At 42.7% G+C, this 20856-nt stretch overlaps 1 protein-coding gene and 1 long non-coding RNA gene across 2 annotated transcripts; both read right to left on the bottom strand.

The window, feature by feature from the left end:
• Positions 1–9231: 9231 nt before the first annotated feature.
• LOC307154120 (uncharacterized protein) lies at positions 9232–12083 on the bottom strand. Its single transcript, XM_079898895.1, has 4 exons — positions 10685–12083; positions 10540–10621; positions 9940–10012; positions 9232–9439 (listed from the first exon to the last, which is right to left on the bottom strand). The coding sequence occupies exons 1-4, from the start codon at positions 10779–10781 to the stop codon at positions 9341–9343; spliced, it is 351 nt and encodes a 116-aa protein (XP_079755021.1). The 5' UTR covers positions 10782–12083; the 3' UTR covers positions 9232–9340.
• A 123-nt stretch (positions 12084–12206) lies between these two features.
• On the bottom strand, positions 12207–13219 carry LOC307154126. The gene is made up of 3 exons (XR_013820278.1): positions 13029–13219; positions 12444–12784; positions 12207–12252 (listed from the first exon to the last, which is right to left on the bottom strand). It is a non-coding gene; the product is annotated as an uncharacterized lncRNA (long non-coding RNA).
• Between the last annotated feature and the right edge of the window lie 7637 nt (positions 13220–20856).

The raw sequence follows: 20856 nt of genomic DNA, 5'->3' as shown, positions 1-20856 counted from the left end.
TAACCAGCTAACCCTACCCACCACCTGCACAAAAAAACAGAAAACAAAACCAAAAAACACTGACCACTGGCGGGACCTAAACAAACCCTACCCAAAATATACCAGGATAGACCACCCCTATATAAAATAACCCTACATACAACAGCAATTTATAAAATAGACCCCTGTTAAAAAAAAACAAATCTAAAAAATAAAGTGCAGTACCGTGTCTACACACCTGGTGGCGCTAGAGGCGCACCAAACCACCACCAGTCGACTAGCCATACATCAATTACTATATAAACCAAGTTTCGTACAGATAAAACACACCGTTGCAGATATATGGACAGTTAAGATTCGGCCAATCAGATGCCCTTTATGCAAATGAGGGTGGTTACTAATGAGGGTGAAAGTCGTTTTTACCTCCCTACCTATATGCCATTTTAACCCTAACCTAACCATAGCCCCAAACTAACCCTAAACCCAAACTAACCATTAGGCCAAAGACTACTTTCAATATTTAACACAAAACAATAAAAAAATATGAACAAACAGTCGATCAAACTCATCTATCCATCTATCCATCTATCCATCTATCTATCCATCCATCCATCCATCACTCCATCACTCCATCCATCCATGTATAACACAGGCCTAAAAACATTCACTTTTTCAAACAAAAACTTTTTTTTTTTAACAAAAAGTGGTTTAAACTCATGTATCTATATATTCATCTATTCATCTATCTATCTATTTATCTATCCATCCATCCATCCATCCATCCATCCATCACTCCATCACTCCATCCATCCATGTATAACACAGGCCTAAAAACATTCACTTTTTCAAACAAAAACATATTTTTTTTAACAAAAAGTGGTTTAAACTCATGTATCTATATATTCATCTATTCATCTATCTATCCATCCATCCATCCATCACTCCATCACTCCATCCATCAATGTAACACAGGCCTAAAAAACATTCACTTTTTCAAACAAAAACATTTTTTTTAACAAAAACATTTTTTTTAACAAAAAGTTGTTTAAACTCATGTACCTATCTATCCATCCATCCATCCATCCATCCATCCATCCATCCATCCATCCATCCATCCATCCATCCATCACTCCATCCATCAATCTATCTATAGAAATAGACACTTACCTGTCAGCATTGGTACTGTTTCAGCACTCGTGCTGATATGCACGGCAAATGCAACCATTTTGCATTGACAGGTGAACAGCTGGGGGAAAACTCAAGTTCAGTTTGCGTCAGGGCGTCTGCATGGATGCAGGGTCAAAGGCCAAAGGCCTGGCACGCTACCTCACCTAACCAGCTAACCCTACCCACCACCTGCACAAAAAAACAGAAAACAAAACCAAAAAACACTGACCACTGGCGGGACCTAAACAAACCCTACCCAAAATATACCCGGATAGACCACCCCTATATAAAATAACCCTAGATACAACAGCAATTTATAAAATAGACCCCTGTTAAAAAAAAACAAATCTAAAAAATAAAGTGCAGTACCGTGTCTACACACCTGGTGGCGCTAGAGGCGCACCAAACCACCACCAGTCGACTAGCCATACATCAATTACTATATAAACCAAGTTTCGTACAGATAAAACACACCGTTGCAGATATATGGACAGTTAAGATTCGGCCAATCAGATGCCCTTTATGCAAATGAGGGTGGTTACTAATGAGGGTGAAAGTCGTTTTTACCTCCCTACCTATATGCCATTTTAACCCTAACCTAACCATAGCCCCAAACTAACCCTAAACCCAAACTAACCATTAGGCCAAAGACTACTTTCAATATTTAACACAAAACAATAAAAAAATATGAACAAACAGTCGATCAAACTCATCTATCCATCTATCCATCTATCCATCTATCTATCCATCCATCCATCCATCACTCCATCACTCCATCCATCCATGTATAACACAGGCCTAAAAACATTCACTTTTTCAAACAAAAACTTTTTTTTTTTAACAAAAAGTGGTTTAAACTCATGTATCTATATATTCATCTATTCATCTATCTATCTATTTATCTATCCATCCATCCATCCATCCATCCATCACTCCATCACTCCATCCATCCATGTATAACACAGGCCTAAAAACATTCACTTTTTCAAACAAAAACATATTTTTTTTAACAAAAAGTGGTTTAAACTCATGTATCTATATATTCATCTATTCATCTATCTATCCATCCATCCATCCATCACTCCATCACTCCATCCATCAATGTAACACAGGCCTAAAAAACATTCACTTTTTCAAACAAAAACATTTTTTTTAACAAAAACATTTTTTTTAACAAAAAGTTGTTTAAACTCATGTACCTATCTATCCATCCATCCATCCATCCATCCATCCATCCATCCATCCATCCATCCATCCATCCATCCATCACTCCATCCATCAATCTATCTATAGAAATAGACACTTACCTGTCAGCATTGGTGCTGTTTCAGCACTCTTGCTGATATGCACGGCAAATGCAACCATTTTGCATTGACAGGTGAACAGCTGGGGGAAAACTCAAGTTCAGTTTGCGTCAGGGCGTCTGCATGGATGCAGGGTCAAAGGCCAAAGGCCTGGCACGCTACCTCACCTAACCAGCTAACCCTACCCACCACCTGCACAAAAAAACAGAAAACAAAACCAAAAAACACTGACCACTGGCGGGACCTAAACAAACCCTACCCAAAATATACCCGGATAGACCACCCCTATATAAAATAACCCTAGATACAACAGCAATTTATAAAATAGACCCCTGTTAAAAAAAAACAAATCTAAAAAATAAAGTGCAGTACCGTGTCTACACACCTGGTGGCGCTAGAGGCGCACCAAACCACCACCAGTCGACTAGCCATACATCAATTACTATATAAACCAAGTTTCGTACAGATAAAACACACCGTCGCAGATATATGGACAGTTAAGATTCGGCCAATCAGATGCCCTTTATGCAAATGAGGGTGGTTACTAATGAGGGTGAAAGTCGTTTTTACCTCCCTACCTAACCCTAACCCTAACCCTAACCTAACCCTAACCCTAACCCAAAGGCCTGGCACGCTACCTCACCTAACCAGCTAACCCTACCCACCACCTGCACAAAAAAACAGAAAACAAAACCAAAAAACACTGACCACTGGCGGGACCTAAACAAACCCTACCCAAAATATACCCGGATAGACCACCCCTATATAAAATAACCCTAGATACAACAGCAATTTATAAAATAGACCCCTGTTAAAAAAAAACAAATCTAAAAAATAAAGTGCAGTACCGTGTCTACACACCTGGTGGCGCTAGAGGCGCACCAAACCACCACCAGTCGACTAGCCATACATCAATTACTATATAAACCAAGTTTCGTACAGATAAAACACACCGTCGCAGATATATGGACAGTTAAGATTCGGCCAATCAGATGCCCTTTATGCAAATGAGGGTGGTTACTAATGAGGGTGAAAGTCGTTTTTACCTCCCTACCTATATGCCATTTTAACCCTAACCTAACCATAGCCCCAAACTAACCCTAAACCCAAACTAACCATTAGGCCAAAGACTACTTTCAATATTTAACACAAAACAATAAAAAAATATGAACAAACAGTCGATCAAACTCATCTATCCATCTATCCATCTATCCATCTATCTATCCATCCATCCATCCATCCATCCATCACTCCATCACTCCATCCATCCATGTATAACACAGGCCTAAAAACATTCACTTTTTCAAACAAAAACATATTTTTTTTAACAAAAAGTGGTTTAAACTCATGTATCTATATATTCATCTATTCATCTATCTATCCATCCATCCATCCATCACTCCATCACTCCATCCATCAATGTAACACAGGCCTAAAAAACATTCACTTTTTCAAACAAAAACATTTTTTTTAACAAAAACATTTTTTTTAACAAAAAGTTGTTTAAACTCATGTACCTATCTATCCATCCATCCATCCATCCATCCATCCATCCATCCATCCATCCATCCATCCATCCATCCATCCATCACTCCATCCATCAATCTATCTATAGAAATAGACACTTACCTGTCAGCATTGGTGCTGTTTCAGCACTCGTGCTGATATGCACGGCAAATGCAACCATTTTGCATTGACAGGTGAACAGCTGGGGGAAAACTCAAGTTCAGTTTGCGTCAGGGCGTCTGCATGGATGCAGGGTCAAAGGCCAAAGGCCTGGCACGCTACCTCACCTAACCAGCTAACCCTACCCACCACCTGCACAAAAAAACAGAAAACAAAACCAAAAAACACTGACCACTGGCGGGACCTAAACAAACCCTACCCAAAATATACCCGGATAGACCACCCCTATATAAAATAACCCTAGATACAACAGCAATTTATAAAATAGACCCCTGTTAAAAAAAAACAAATCTAAAAAATAAAGTGCAGTACCGTGTCTACACACCTGGTGGCGCTAGAGGCGCACCAAACCACCACCAGTCGACTAGCCATACATCAATTACTATATAAACCAAGTTTCGTACAGATAAAACACACCGTTGCAGATATATGGACAGTTAAGATTCGGCCAATCAGATGCCCTTTATGCAAATGAGGGTGGTTACTAATGAGGGTGAAAGTCGTTTTTACCTCCCTACCTATATGCCATTTTAACCCTAACCTAACCATAGCCCCAAACTAACCCTAAACCCAAACTAACCATTAGGCCAAAGACTACTTTCAATATTTAACACAAAACAATAAAAAAATATGAACAAACAGTCGATCAAACTCATCTATCCATCTATCCATCTATCCATCTATCTATCCATCCATCCATCCATCACTCCATCCATCCATCACTCCATCACTCCATCCATCCATGTATAACACAGGCCTAAAAACATTCACTTTTTCAAACAAAAACTTTTTTTTTTTTAACAAAAAGTTGTTTAAACTCATGTATCTATATATTCATCTATTCATCTATCTATCTATTTATCTATCTATCCATCCATCCATCCATCCATCCATCACTCCATCACTCCATCCATCCATGTATAACACAGGCCTAAAAACATTCACTTTTTCAAACAAAAACATATTTTTTTTAACAAAAAGTGGTTTAAACTCATGTATCTATATATTCATCTATTCATCTATCTATCCATCCATCCATCCATCACTCCATCACTCCATCCATCAATGTAACACAGGCCTAAAAAACATTCACTTTTTCAAACAAAAACATTTTTTTTAACAAAAACATTTTTTTTAACAAAAAGTTGTTTAAACTCATGTACCTATCTATCCATCCATCCATCCATCCATCCATCCATCCATCCATCCATCCATCCATCCATCCATCCATCCATCCATCACTCCATCCATCAATCTATCTATAGAAATAGACACTTACCTGTCAGCATTGGTGCTGTTTCAGCACTCGTGCTGATATGCACGGCAAATGCAACCATTTTGCATTGACAGGTGAACAGCTGGGGGAAAACTCAAGTTCAGTTTGCGTCAGGGCGTCTGCATGGATGCAGGGTCAAAGGCCAAAGGCCTGGCACGCTACCTCACCTAACCAGCTAACCCTACCCACCACCTGCACAAAAAAACAGAAAACAAAACCAAAAAACACTGACCACTGGCGGGACCTAAACAAACCCTACCCAAAATATACCCGGATAGACCACCCCTATATAAAATAACCCTAGATACAACAGCAATTTATAAAATAGACCCCTGTTAAAAAAAAACAAATCTAAAAAATAAAGTGCAGTACCGTGTCTACACACCTGGTGGCGCTAGAGGCGCACCAAACCACCACCAGTCGACTAGCCATACATCAATTACTATATAAACCAAGTTTCGTACAGATAAAACACACCGTCGCAGATATATGGACAGTTAAGATTCGGCCAATCAGATGCCCTTTATGCAAATGAGGGTGGTTACTAATGAGGGTGAAAGTCGTTTTTACCTCCCTACCTAACCCTAACCCTAACCCTAACCCTAACCCTAAGGTACACCTGATAGTCATAACACCTACCCAACCCAACCCTAATGAATGTACACCTGACGGAAATAACCCTCCAAGGAGGAGCCCGGGTTATCAACATAAGAACATCACTGTCATGGAAACGTCATGAGATGGGAATGAAGGGTTTGGTTGCACTTATTCAAAATGAGACTCAAAAGGAGACGATGATGTTGATTATTATTAATAAATATATAAAATATAATAAATATAATAAAACACAAATATAATAAAATTCCAAATGAGATACTAGGTGAGTGGGGACGTGCCCTTGGGATTGGGGTCCGACTTGGACAGACTTGGAGTGGTCAGTGGAGGTAGGGCCAGAGCAAAACCAGACTCAGACCTTAGGTCTGGGGCTTGGATCTTCATTTCCCCTAACCCTAACCCTAACCCTAACCCTAACCTAAATATCAGTTACTCCATTTTCTACACTTAAATCTACCCCACTCACCTGTTGGTCCGGTCTGGACGACCCTCTGTCGCCTACCCCGACTGTTTTCAGCCCTCTCTGGTCGACCCCTGCAAGAAGTTTCAAAAACAGACAAACAAAAAGATCAGTTACTCCATCTTCTACACTTAAATCTACCCCACTCACCTGTTGGTCCGGTCTGGACGGCCCTCTGTCGCCTACCCCGACTGTTTTCAGCCCTCTCTGGTCGACCCCTGCAAGAAGTTTCAAAAACAGACAAACAAAAATATCAGTTACTCCATTTTCTACACTTAAATCTACCCCACTCACCTGTTGGTCCGGTCTGGACGACCCTCTGTCGCCTACCCCGACTGTTTTCAGCCCTCTCTGGTCGACCCCTGCAAGAAGTTTCAAAAACAGACAAACAAAAAGATCAGTTACTCCATTTTCTACACTTAAATCTACCCCACTCACCTGTTGGTCCGGTCTGGACGGCCCTCTGTCGCCTACCCCGACTGTTATCAGCCCTCTCTGGTCGACCCCTGCAAGAAGTTTCAAAAACAGACAAACAAAAATATCAGTTACTCCATCTTCTACACTTAAATCTACCCCACTCACCTGTTGGTCCGGTATGGACGGCCCTCTGTCGCCTACCCCGACTGTTTTCAGCCCTCTCTGGTCGACCCCTGCAAGAAGTTTCAAAAACAGACAAACAAAGAGATCAGTTACTCCATCTTCTACACTTAAATCTACCCCACTCACCTGTTGGTCCGGTATGGACGGCCCTCTGTCGCCTACCCCGACTGTTTTCAGCCCTCTCTGGTCGACCCCTGGGAGAAACAAACATACAAAAATATCAATTACGCCATTTCTACACTAAAATCTACCCCACTCACCTGTCAATCCGGTCTGGACGGCCCTCTATCGCCTGCCCCGACGGTTGTCAGCCCTCTCTGGTCGACCCCTGTGAGAAAATTTAAAAAAACAAACAAACAAAATAGGGGTCATCTCATTTATTACACTCATTATAGCATAACACAACCATATAGATAATTACAAAATAATAATAAAAAAATATATACACACACAGGTATGAGACGGGTTATATAAGGGGTTAATACTACAATTACTAATTAAATATCATATACAGATTTACGTATTTGTCAAGTGGACATTATAGTGGGACTTTGGATCACAGCATCGTTCCCTTTCTTGACCTTGGGTAACCTTTAGTGGTCAGCAGAAAGTAGGCCAGTGCACAGCCATTTCTGGGACCTCAGGGTCCCAGATCTTGGAGTTCTCATTCCCCTAACCAAGCCCGCGCCACGGACTCTGAGCTTTTGGAGAGCCCTGGGTTTAGACTGGGTTCACCCTGTGTATCTATTGTCTCCCATATCTCTATTTGATCAACTTAATGAAATAATACACCAAACATTATATATTCACATTATACTTCACTATTTGATCCTATTGGAAGAGCGTTAAGATTTTATAAACACACATGGGACAGCTAAAAAACATAAATAAGGGAGATACATACATGGATATTTAGGTTTACACACCTATTTTTAATTGACAAACATATAGTTCATCTGTAATATTTTTCTTACACCCTTCAGGATATAAACAGACCATGTATACATATGGACAAAATTACAAATCATTATTTTTCCCTCAAAAACATAAAACTATGTCGTCCCGGACCAAAACGATGTCGTCCCGGACCGAAACGATGTCGTCCCAGACAGAAACGATGTCGTCGTGGAAATAATTCATAAACATACATCAAACAGCATTTTCTGTCCCAACTTATATTTTTCCTACACCCTTTGGAATGTATTAGGTCCATATTTACATATGGATACATTTAAACCCCATGATTTTACCTTAAAAACGTCTTGTGGATAAAACGATGTCGTCCCGGAACAAAACGATGTCGTCATGGAAACAAAATTCAAAACACACACTTTACAACAATTTCTGCCCCAACTCTTTTTATGAAAGTTGTTTACTTTATATCCTAATCATAAAACCTTCATTTACGAATTTTTTACTCATATTAATGACTATGTTTGACTATTTTTTAGTTTCTCACCATTTTCAGTGGGTATGACGTCATCCAACGTCGACGCACACCCTTGAACGAAACTAACTATTTTTCCACTAAAATCAGGAAATAAATCTACTAACACAATTATACACTTGATTATATGAAGTTTTACTCACCTTTCGCGGTCCAGTTTTGAATCTATTTCAATTAGGAGGACTGAAAATCCACATATTGATAACAATTTTTTTTCTAGAGCCAGTCTATATAAAGGGGCGCGCATACGAGCGCGCTCTCATTTCATGCTCTCAATAGACAGCAAATGGTCGCAGCCTTTCACGCTCCTCCACGTCTTAACAAAGAGTCCATTTACCTTGTTAATTTCATTGTAGAGAAAATATATCTGTATATATAAAAATATATATATATTGTATTCTATACATATTATAGTTTATAAATATATTTTATATTATATATACTGTATATATATTTCTTACATCTTTCCTAAAAAGTTTTTTTCTCAAAGTTCAAGTCAGCCTGAAGAAGGTAATATTTATTTACCGAAACGTCGCGAAAGACTTGAACGCATTTATTTTTTGATTTTTTGATTTTTTGATTTTTGATTTTTGATTTTGTTCATGTTTATTGTTATTCTTGTTCTATTCTTGTTCAATAAAAATCTATAAAAATCTAACAAAAAAATCATAAAAATACCAAAAAAGTTTCAAAAAAATACACACATAGTTCTGACATTATGGACAATTTCCGTGGTAGACCGAGACAGAGAACCACACCACGTCCAAAAATTAGACACACAAGTGTTACACCAGATTATAAATATTTTAATTTCGGAGAACCAAGTAACACTTCGGCACGCCACCGTGCCAAAGAGCAGAGTTTCCCATACAGGAGACAAAGAAATACAGCTCCACAGTTCCGCCCTGTAAGAAACAGAAACAATACAAACAGTCAGAAACGTCAAAATAGGGAATTTAACAGATCCACTCACAGGGAGGTGTCCAGGCCTGGACCCTCCCAGCGATTCCCTGTACCGCAGAATGACCGTTATGAGAAGGTGGCAGATCCATACAGATCTCCCTATCAGAAGAGTCATTTTGGACCAGTTGCAGGCCCATACAGGCCTCCTGGTAAGAACGAAAAGGGTAAAAAAAGTCAAAAGAGAGCAATTAGAGAAACACGTCCCCGTCAGGACGATATGGTGGTACACAAACACGCTCGGCGTGAATATTTGTATGAAGGTCCAGAAATTGAGGATGAGGAGGACTTTCCTCTCCCACAACACCTTGAATACCGACGCACCATACCTTCCTTTCGTAACAACTACACACACATCCCCTCCGATCAGAGACCCAGAACGGTTTCTTTCAACTTCAATGGAGGGGGACAGAGGGACGTGAACCCTTCTATTGATAACACTTACCCGCACTTCACGAACCAGGGCGGTTACCAGCAACGTCGCCGCCCTCCTCCTAGATACATAACAAGGGCTGAACCTGTGAGAGAAAACAAAAACCGTTTTAGACAAAATCCAGATTTCACACCGGCACCGCCTCAACTCAAAACGACAATCAAATTGTTCTATGATCTGATCCGCCAGGTACACCATCTAGAAAGAGTTACCACACAGGTTCAGAATAACCAGCCGGTCACATTTAAAAGACTCACTGACCTCCTGATAGAGACAGTGAGACCAGCCTTTCCAAATGACCAAGTTACACGGCTGCTGCAGGACAACGCAAAAAACTGGTCCTATACAACGCAACTACTTCTCGAACGACATTACGAATCAATGATTGATGCAACCATTCAAAGCATACGTACCCAGACCAATCAAGCCGATTGGCCTGAAGCATTTGAAGTGGCGTCACACTGGGCGGACAGAAATTATAGAAGTAGAGTTAGTGCAGAGGCCATTGCACAAGCAGAGGCCCTTATTACGGCAGAGATCCCGATTGGTGTGAACACGACGACACAGAGAGCCCCCACAGATACAAGGGGGACCGCACTCCCTCGCACTTACGCTGCTGTCGTCGCCTCCGCCAGCCGAACCGCCACACAGGCCCCTGCACCTCTGCCGGCCGAACCTCCTACTGACACCGCTCCTGTAAGACAAACAGTCAGTCAAAAACACATAGAGATACAAACCTCTCCAACACTCTGTTTACCAGATAAAGCAGGCACTAGTTCTCTTCCATACAGAAGAGATTGGTCCTTTGAGGAGGAAGCACCTCCACAGGACCTGCCAGAGTCCCTTCTGCCCATACAGGCGGAAGCACCGCAGCCCTGCGAACAGAGAAAGAGAACACATAAGAGCCGCCACCTAAAGCCAGGAGCGGAACCCTCCTCAACGGCCCCTCCACCCCAGAGCCGCCCGGTAACACCGAGGCCGGAAATCTCTGTCGCGGCCCCTGTAGCTCAGAGCCGCCCTGTGACAACAGTGCCGGAAATCTCTGTCGCGACCCCTGTAGCCCAGAGCCGCCCTGTGACACCAGTGGTGGAAATCTCTGTTTTAGTTCCTCTTACTCAGGAGGAAGTGCCACAGGCCAATGACAGGATGCCAACCCCTCAGGTGGCAGAGGCCACACCAGAGCTTATCGGTGTCCCAATTAGCTCGCCTGTTTCAGAGACGGAACACAGATTGTTCCCCTTTCCCCAAATGTCTACCCCAATTGCTTACTCAGATCATAGCAGTGTGCTTTTTTCTGACGACTCACAGACTCCGGTAAAACCACCTTCACCGCTCTCTGAGTTCCTTCGGGAGTTTGACCCGATACCAGACCTGGCCCAAAGGCCAGTGGGAGACATAGGGGGGGAACAGGGTGAACCGAGCGTCTCCAAACCCACACCAGCTCTCGGTGTTCTCGCACCTGGGGAAGACACAAACGTAAATGAACCCCTAATGATTGACAGCCCATCTTCTGGCTCTCTCAACCGTCCTTTACGCCACATTAACACCACAAGAAAACATGTAGATTGGAGCCTCACACTAAAAGGGAGAATTGTCATCATTGGGGACTCAAATCTGTCCAGGCTTCCTCACTACGAGGAATCTGATCTCCAGGTGGACAGTTTCCCCGGTGCTAAATTCCAGCATGCATGCAATCTATTGGAAAAGGCCACAGTGGCTAGAGTACCGGAAAAGATCGTTCTGTCATTTGGGCTTAATAACCGCAGACAGAGATATAGAATGACGGCCATAACAGAAATCCAGAAAACATACAAAACGGCAAAGAGGATCCTGCCACAGACAGAAATAATTGTGCCTCTTATCAATTTTTCGAGAGTGCTGCCACAAGCAGAACAGGATATGCTAGAGCATATTAATAGCTTCATCAAAAAGAACCTGACTTTCATCCCTCTGCTGGCATCCACGCACTTCCATGTGGAAAAAGATGGTATCCATTGGAGACCGACTACGGCTAAGGCTCTCCTCACGCATTGGACTTCACATTTAAACTTGTAGACCCTGACAACCCAAAATGCGGTTCTCATAAACTCATTATCAATCTGTCAAAGTCCTTTGTTCTATCCACAAATCAGACCTCAGTCCTCAAAAGGGGCCTTTCGTACATCCCCACCCCTTCGAGCTGTAGAAAGAAGGAACTGTTAGCGGACATGCAAGCGTACCATCGTAGACTCAAACTTGAGACATTTTTTGAGGGCAAGAAAAGCCAGAAATCAAAGGTACCGTTCACTCATCCCTCTGATTGGGAACCCGCTCTGTCCAGCCTGCCTAAAGAAATAGAGAAGGTCATAAGAGCGGACAATTTTGCTTTCAAAAAGTTACACTGGGGTCTGGGGGTGACGCCCAATTTAACACCGAGCGAAAGAAAAGCTCTGAAGGAACTATATAACAATACGGATATAATAATTAAGCCAGCCGATAAGGGCAACGCCACAGTCATTTTAGACAGAGCACAATACCTCGGTGAGGGACTGAGACAACTGTCTGTCGCAGAGCACTATCGTCCTCTCGAGGGGCCCATTTACACAGACACTATAAAAGAGATAGAGGAAATTTTAGAGGACATGTGTTCAAAAAAGATTATCAGCGCAAAACAAAAAGAGTACCTCGTGGGTGAAGGCCCACCCCGAGCCAGAAGGTTTTACTTGTTGCCAAAAATCCACAAAGAACCAGAAAAGTGGAGCGTTCCGTTTGAGGTCCCACCGGGCAGACCCATCGTGTCCGACTGCAACAGTGAGACATACTTTACGGCTGAGTACTTGGAACACTTCCTTAATCCTCTCTCCACCAGACATCCAAGCTACCTTAAAGACACGTACGACTTCATTGCAAAAATTAGTCAACTCAAAATCCCCCAAAATGCATCGTTATTTACAATTGACATAGATAGTTTATACACCAATATCGATACCCCGACTGGCTTAAAAGCGGTCAGAAAATTTATGTCCAAATACCCTGATCCCCTTAGACCGGACGAGCATCTCCTTAAACTTTTGGAGATAAATTTGACGAAAAACGACTTTGAGTTTGACAATAAATTTTACTTACAAGTGAAGGGGACAGCCATGGGGAAGAAGTTCGCCCCTTCATACGCGAACATCTTCATGGCAGACTGGGAGCAAACGGCTCTCGCAGGCTCTGCCAAGAAACCATTCGCGTACTACAGGTACTTGGACGATATCTGGGGTGTCTGGACCCACTCGGAGGACGATTTCCTCACTTTCATCGCTCACCTTAATTCACACCAGGCTTCTATAAAGGTCAAATACAACACGAATAGGTCAGAGGTCAACTTTTTGGACGTAGTCTCTTATAAGGGACCCAATTTTGAAGTAACAGGACAGCTAGACTTTAGGGTTTACTTCAAAGACACGGATACGCATTCATTACTTCATAGAGACAGTTTTCACCCAAGACATACCTTTAGAGGAATCGTTAAGTCACAGCTCCTCAGATTCAAAAGAATCTGCTCACAGCCATCGTCCTTTGTGGAGGCCACGCGCATCCTCTTCCGAGCTCTCCGTGGGCGTGGTTACAGTAGATCATTCCTGAGAAAGATTTGGAAAACATTCGATAAGCCAAAAAGCCCAGTTAGAGCAGAAGGGCAGATTAGGAACAAAATCATCCCACTCACGGCCCTCTACTCCAAACAATGCGTATCCCTCAATTCGGCCATCAAGGAAAACTTTTTGAAGTTCCTGGAACCTACTAGCTTCCTTAAGCATCACAGGCCCATTGCAGCTTATAAGCGTAACGAAAACTTACATGACACGTTGGTCTACAGCAAGTTACGCACACCGGGCCCCACTGGCCGTATCGGTCGCTGCAAATACTTTGTCCAAAAAAAGTGGGTAATGAGCAGATTTAACAAAAAGATTTTTAAAATCACCCGACCTCTGACCCACGAAGCCGTCAATTGCATTTATTTGGCCTTTTGCACAAGATGCCGCAGACAATACGTGGGTCAAACAAAAAATGAACTGAGGGTCAGAGCCTATCAGCACGCACACAATATTGTGCATAAAATTGATAAGCGACGACGCCTAGTGCAACACTTCCTGACCCACGGTCTGTCCGCATTTAAAGTCACCTGTCTCCAATCCAATCCGGCATGGTCTTTAAAAGAAAGACTCAAGGCCGAGAGTATTTGGATCAAGCGATTGGACACAGTTTACCCGAGAGGCCTCAATGAGGTTTAAATCCTTTTATTTCTCTCTCCTCAACGCTCTTCCGTTATTTTTGGGATAGTGGTTTGGACCAAGAACTCCTCTTTGAATGGCCACCCACATCTCATTACTAACACTTACCCGTCAATAACCCCCCATAAACTACACCGGACACAGAAAGCCCTATTTCTCATAACCCCAATATAACCTACCACACTTAAATCTACCCCACTCACCTGTTGGTCCGATATGGACGGCCCTCTGTCGCCTACCCCGACCGTTTTCAGCCCTCTCTGGTCGACCCCTGCAAGAAGTTTCAAAAACAGACAAACAAAAATATCAGTTACTCCATCTTCTACACTTAAATCTACCCCACTCACCTGTTGGTCCGGTCTGGACGGCCCTCTGTCGCCTGCCCCGACTGTTTTCAGCCCTCTCTGGTCGACCCCTGCAAGAAGTTTCAAAAACAGACAAACAAAAATATCAGTTACTCCATCTTCTACACTTAAATCTACCCCACTCACCTGTTGGTCCGGTCTGGACGGCCCTCTGTCGCCTACCCCGACTGTTTTCAGCCCTCTCTGGTCGACCCCTGCAAGAAGTTTCAAAAACAGACAAACAAAAATATCAGTTACTCCATCTTCTACACTTAAATCTACCCCACTCACCTGTTGGTCCGGTATGGACGGCCCTCTGTCGCCTACCCCGACTGTTTTCAGCCCTCTCTGGTCGACCCCTGCAAGAAGTTTCAAAAACAGACAAACAAAAATATCAGTTACTCCATCTTCTACACTTAAATCTACCCCACTCACCTGTTGGTCCGGTATGGACGGCCCTCTGTCGCCTACCCCGACTGTTTTCAGCCCTCTCTGGTCGACCCCTGCAAGAAGTTTCAAAAACAGACAAACAAAAATATCAGTTACTCCATCTTCTACACTTAAATCTACCCCACTCACCTGTTGGTCCGGTATGGACGGCCCTCTGTCGCCTACCCCGACTGTTTTCAGCCCTCTCTGGTCGACCCCTGGGAGAAACAAACATACAAAAATATCAATTACGCCATTTCTACACTAAAATCTACCCCACTCACCTGTCAATCCGGTCTGGACGGCCCTCTATCGCCTGCCCCGACGGTTGTCAGCCCTCTCTGGTCGACCCCTGTGAGAAAATTTAAAAAAACAAACAAACAAAATAGGGGTCATCTCATTTATTACACTCATTATAGCATAACACAACCATATAGATAATTACAAAATAATAATAAAAAAATATATACACACACAGGTATGAGACGGGTTATATAAGGGGTTAATACTACAATTACTAATTAAATATCATATACAGATTTACGTATTTGTCAAGTGGACATTATAGTGGGACTTTGGATCACAGCATCGTTCCCTTTCTTGACCTTGGGTAACCTTTAGTGGTCAGCAGAAAGTAGGCCAGTGCACAGCCATTTCTGGGACCTCAGGGTCCCAGATCTTGGAGTTCTCATTCCCCTAACCCTAAAACATAAAATGGCCGCCATCATTGGTGTGTGGTGATGTAGCAGAGCCTAATATAATTTTTTCTCATCGCCCAAACAGGCGTGAGTTGGTCTGTTTTAATGTTTAAATGTCTCCCTTCGTCCAAACAGACGTGGGTTAATAATGTTTATGCCCCTCTCACTTTCTCACTAAACCTACCCATCGCTTTTCTGGCTTCAAGCCCTCATTGGCGTACCCCACGGTGATTTAACCCTCTTTTTATATTTTTATACATCTCTCTGGACATTATTTTGGTCCATCCTTGTGTTTGTGCGAAGCGGCCATGTGTGTTAGGGCCCGTGCAAAACCAGATTTAGACCTCAGGTTTGGATCTTGGATCTTCTCTCACCTAACTCAGCCAGTGCCTGATACTCTGGACTTCGTTCTCGGCACTTGGGTGTTCCTTGTGATGTTTGTGAGTGTTTGTATACATTTATAAAAATATTTAAAATTAAAAACAAGAAGGTTGATAGCAGAAAAATGACTCGTGACGCATTATTTTATCCTGAAAGGTGCTTGTGTGACAGTTAGAGGGGCCACGCCCCTTTTGAAAGCTATAAAGCAGGGGAAAAGAGACAGTAGTCATTCAAAATCGCCTGATGAGAGCTGTGGTCGAGCTCGAAACGCGTCGCGAAGTGCTCCTGAATGACGCAGACTGTAAAACATAAAATGGCCGCCATCATTGGTGTGTGGTGATGTAGCAGAGCCTAATATAATTTTTTCTCATCGCCCAAACAGGCGTGAGTTGGTCTGTTTTAATGTTTAAATGTCTCCCTTCGTCCAAACAGACGTGGGTTAATAATGTTTATGCCCCTCTCACTTTCTCACTAAACCTACCCATCGCTTTTCTGGCTTCAAGCCCTCATTGGCGTACCCCACGGTGATTTAACCCTCTTTTTATATTTTTATACATCTCTCTGGACATTATTTTGGTCCATCCTTGTGTTTGTGCGAAGCGGCCATGTGTGTTAGGGCCCGTGCAAAACCAGATTTAGACCTCAGGTTTGGATCTTGGATCTTCTCTCACCTAACTCAGCCAGTGCCTGATACTCTGGACTTCGTTCTCGGCACTTGGGTGTTCCTTGTGATGTTTGTGAGTGTTTGTATACATTTATAAAAATATTTAAAATTAAAAACAAGAAGGTTGATAGCAGAAAAATGACTCGTGACGCATTATTTTATGCTGAAAGGTGCTTGTGTGACAGTTAGAGGGGCCACGCCCCTTTTGAAAGCTATAAAGCAGGGGAAAAGAGACAGTAGTCATTCAAAATCGCCTGATGAGAGCTGTGGTCGAGCTCGAAACGCGTCGCGAAGTGCTCCTGAATGACGCAGACTGTAAAACATAAAATGGCCGCCATCATTGGTGTGTGGTGATGTAGCAGAGCCTAATATAATTTTTTCTCATCGCCCAAACAGGCGTGAGTTGGTCTGTTTTAATGTTTAAATGTCTCCCTTCGTCCAAACAGACGTGGGTTAATAATGTTTATGCCCCTCTCACTTTCTCACTAAACCTACCCATCGCTTTTCTGGCTTCAAGCCCTCATTGGCGTACCCCACGGTGATTTAACCCTCTTTTTATATTTTTATACATCTCTCTGGACATTATTTTGGTCCATCCTTGTGTTTGTGCGAAGCGGCCATGTGTGTTAGGGCCCGTGCAAAACCAGATTTAGACCTCAGGTTTGGATCTTGGATCTTCTCTCACCTAACCCTAACCCTAACCTAACCCTAACTAATCCTGGTACCAGCACAAGCACTAAAACCTACCCCTTACAGGGGACTGGGAATAAAACTCTTGAACATACCTAAAACCTACCCCTCACAGGAGGGATGTTTGTCTGGGGTGTAATTGGGCTATCCTGGTACCAGCACAAGCACTAAAACCTACCCCTTACAGGGGACTGGGAATAAAACTCTTGAACATACCTAAAACCTACCCCTCACAGGAGGGATGCTTGTCTGGGGTGTAATTGGGCTATCCTGGTACCAGCACAAGCACTAAAACCTACCCCTTACAGGGGACTGGGAATAAAACTCTTGAACATACCTAAAACCTACCCCTCACAGGAGGGATGCTTGTCTGGGGTGTAATTGGGCTATCCTGTTACCAGCACAAGCACTAAAACCTACCCCTTACAGGGGACTGGGAATAAATTCTTGAACATACCTAAAACCTACCCCATATAGGGGGATGTTCGGACTAAAATTACCTATGATCTTAAAAGTTTCTTGGATGAATATTTTAGTGGTCAGGTTTAAGGGTTTATAGGGATTGAGGTGAATTGGTTGTTAGGATGGTGTGGTTGAGTGGTTAGATGGGATGGATTGGGAACAAGGAGATCCGGGTTCGAATCTGGTGGAATTTAATTGAATATTTTAATTATCAGGTGGAAGGATTTATAGGGATTAAGGGGATTGGATGATAAGTTTGGTGTGGGTGAGTGGTTAGGTGGGATGGATTGGGAACAAGGAGATCCAGGTTCGAGTCTGGTGGGATCTAAATTTATATATTGGTTGTTAGATTGAGGAGTTTATAGGGATTGAAGGGACTGGATGTCAGGAATGGTGTGGGTTAGTGGTTAGTATGTAATGATTAGGAGCAGGGAGATCGGGGTTCGAATCCGATGGGAACTTATTGATTCTTTAGGGGTTTATGGTTAAAGGGATATAGGGATTGTAATGGTTGAGTTATAGAAATGATATGGTTAAGTGGTTTATATAGATGGATTGGGAACAAGGGGATCGGGGTTCGAATCCAACTGGAAATTATTGAATTTTTAGGATGTTTATTGCTTTGGGTATTATAAAGGATTAAAGGGTTTGGTATTGGATTGGTATGGATGAGTGGTTAGAATGGAGTGATTAGGAGCGGGGAGGTCGGGGTTCGATCCCAGGGTCAATTTATTTTTTCTGGTAAATTGAGATTGTTGATTCAGTGGGTTGGGGTTATAGAGGGTAGAATGACGAGTAGGAGATGGGAGGGGGGTAGAGAGAATTGACTGAGGACGAGGGGATCCGGGTTCGAGCTAGGTAGGGTTTGGGCGTGGATTAGTTTTCGAATAATAGAATTATGTATAGGGGGTATTAGGAGGTTAGGTTTGGGGAAAAGGTGTCACAGAGATGGTGATGCACAAAATCGAAAATCGAGGAGTGGGACGCCGAGGAATTGAGTACAATTGACGGATGTTCGTGGGATCGGGATTCGGTGGAGAAACGTGGGATTGAAGGAGGAATAACGATGAAACGGTGAAGGAATCGTTGGATCACCTGGGAATGTGACTAATGAGGTTTACCAGGATTGTGGTAGCTAGGTGAATTATATGGGGACTTTTGGAAAATAGGGATAGGTTAAGGTAATTGCTACTCTACGGTTGCACCTGGTAAGTGTGATGTCTGTTTGGGTTGGCAATTGCTTAGAGGTGAAGATTGGTAGAAGCTTGGTGCTTGGGTCTAGACTTGAGTGCTCGCCAATCTAAACCTCGTGACACAGGCCCTTTTTGGGTGCCCCGGGATACCTTGCGGTGTTAACGAAGGGGTTACTTGTAAAGGGAGGTAAGTATCCAACCCCTCTGGGTCCACTTGGACAGCACGCAGAGACGGTGGCCTTGGGTTGACAGGCCGTAACTGGTACCCAATTTTCTATCAATGACTATCATTAGAGGGTATAGATTTTTAATTGGTTGAGGTGTTGGGGTTGGTGGTTCAAAGAATTGGTAGTATTGAGTAATGGGATCATGGGGAATGGGAGGTTGCTGGCAAATTGGATTGGCCTGGGAAAAAGAATTTTTTGAGGAGTTTTAGAGATTGTAAGGGACACACGCCAAGGATTGATCCCCTTTGGCGGGCCGCCTCGGGGGAGGGTGTATGGTGTTTAAAGAGCCGAAACACCTGATGATCCTGAGGTACACCACTGAAGATGTGTTCCTTGGATGAATAGGATTAGGTTGTGATAGGGGCAGTAATTGATTTTTTGGATGGATTAACGGATAACTTATGCAATTGATGGGAGCAGTACCGAATTTAGGTAAAAAAAAGGATTATCTCTAAACTGCATACGCACTAAAGCCTACCAATTACAGAAGATTGGGAATTGTTGCTTTGAACATATCTATTAAAATTATAAAATTATAAAATTAAAAAATTTTACTTTAAATTTTTCGATTTTAAACCTGGTCTATGGGCCTGAAGCAATCATGGGGGAGGGGATTGATATAGATATAAGAATAAGTTGGATTATGGATTTGTGGTTTAGGTATATCAGCCTCAACAAAAACATGCGCCGGCCAGTGCATTTCTGCGTCCTCCCTAATCTAAACTGGACGACCAGGAGAGGTTGTCTGGGGGGAGGCGTTGCTTTTCCAATAACCCAACCCCCAGAGCCCATTTACCAGGAGAGATCTCTTTAAATACTGAACTTCCCTTATCTGTTTTAACCAAAACACTGAGAGGAAACCTTGTAACTCCTATACCAAACTAACTTATAAAGTCACAGTAAGTGTGGGTTAATACTGCAGGAGACACTCACTGAGCTGCTGCTTTGTCAGAAATATGACAGACATTTTAATAAAGAGGTCAGCCAATAAGCATGAGGAACACCTACACACCAGTATAACATGTTTGTTTCAGAGGTGAAAGATGAGTGGCAGGAGCTCCGCCCCGACACCGCTGGCCTGCACCGCCTCAGAGGACTGTCTGAACACATGCTTCATGACGGACTCCCTTCAGACCAAAGGTATCTGGAGAAATATCTCAGGAACGCCTTGGCGCCACTTCATTTCCTTAGACTCAAGGATGAATTATGGGATGATTTTATATGCAAAAGGTCAAAGGTTAACTTTAACTTTGGGGTTTAATATGTGTATGAAGCATCCAGGTTTAGGACTTGTAGCTTCTTTGCAGCAACATCCATATCTGAAGCATTGAAGGTTGGCTTGTGGTCGAGCACGGCCCTGCATCCTGCCATAATTCTTACTATGGAATTTGCTTTGGTCATGAGGTGCTACACGCAGACAAACATACAGTCGACATAATATATATAGATATATAAATATTAGTGCTGGGCAACGATTACAATTTGCAATCGCAATTAGTCGCATTGTTACGCGCAAAATTGAGTAATGAATTGTGAGCGCCGTGAGCGCCTATCGCCTACTGTTCTGACTCTAACTTTAAAAAGC

The sequence above is a fragment of the Squalius cephalus genome (genome assembly GCF_949319135.1).
Source record: "Squalius cephalus genome assembly, contig: scaffold_62, whole genome shotgun sequence".
Classification (NCBI taxonomy): Eukaryota; Metazoa; Chordata; class Actinopteri; order Cypriniformes; family Leuciscidae; genus Squalius; species Squalius cephalus.
This window is presented reverse-complemented; position numbering and strand designations above follow the sequence as displayed.

What these genes read in the sequence shown, in the direction of transcription:
- LOC307154120 (XM_079898895.1), bottom strand. Translation starts at nt 10,781, where the DNA reads ATGGGCAGAAGGGACTCTGGCAGGTCCTGTGGAGGTGCTTCCTCCTCA. An exon ending in ACTAGTGCCTGCTTTATCTG is followed by an intron (nt 10,622 to 10,684) that starts GTAAACAGAGTG and finishes TTTGTCTTACAG; the next exon opens with GAGCGGTGTCAGTAGGAGGT. An exon ending in GCGGAGGCGACGACAGCAGC is followed by an intron (nt 10,013 to 10,539) that starts GTAAGTGCGAGG and finishes TTTCTCTCACAG; the next exon opens with GTTCAGCCCTTGTTATGTAT.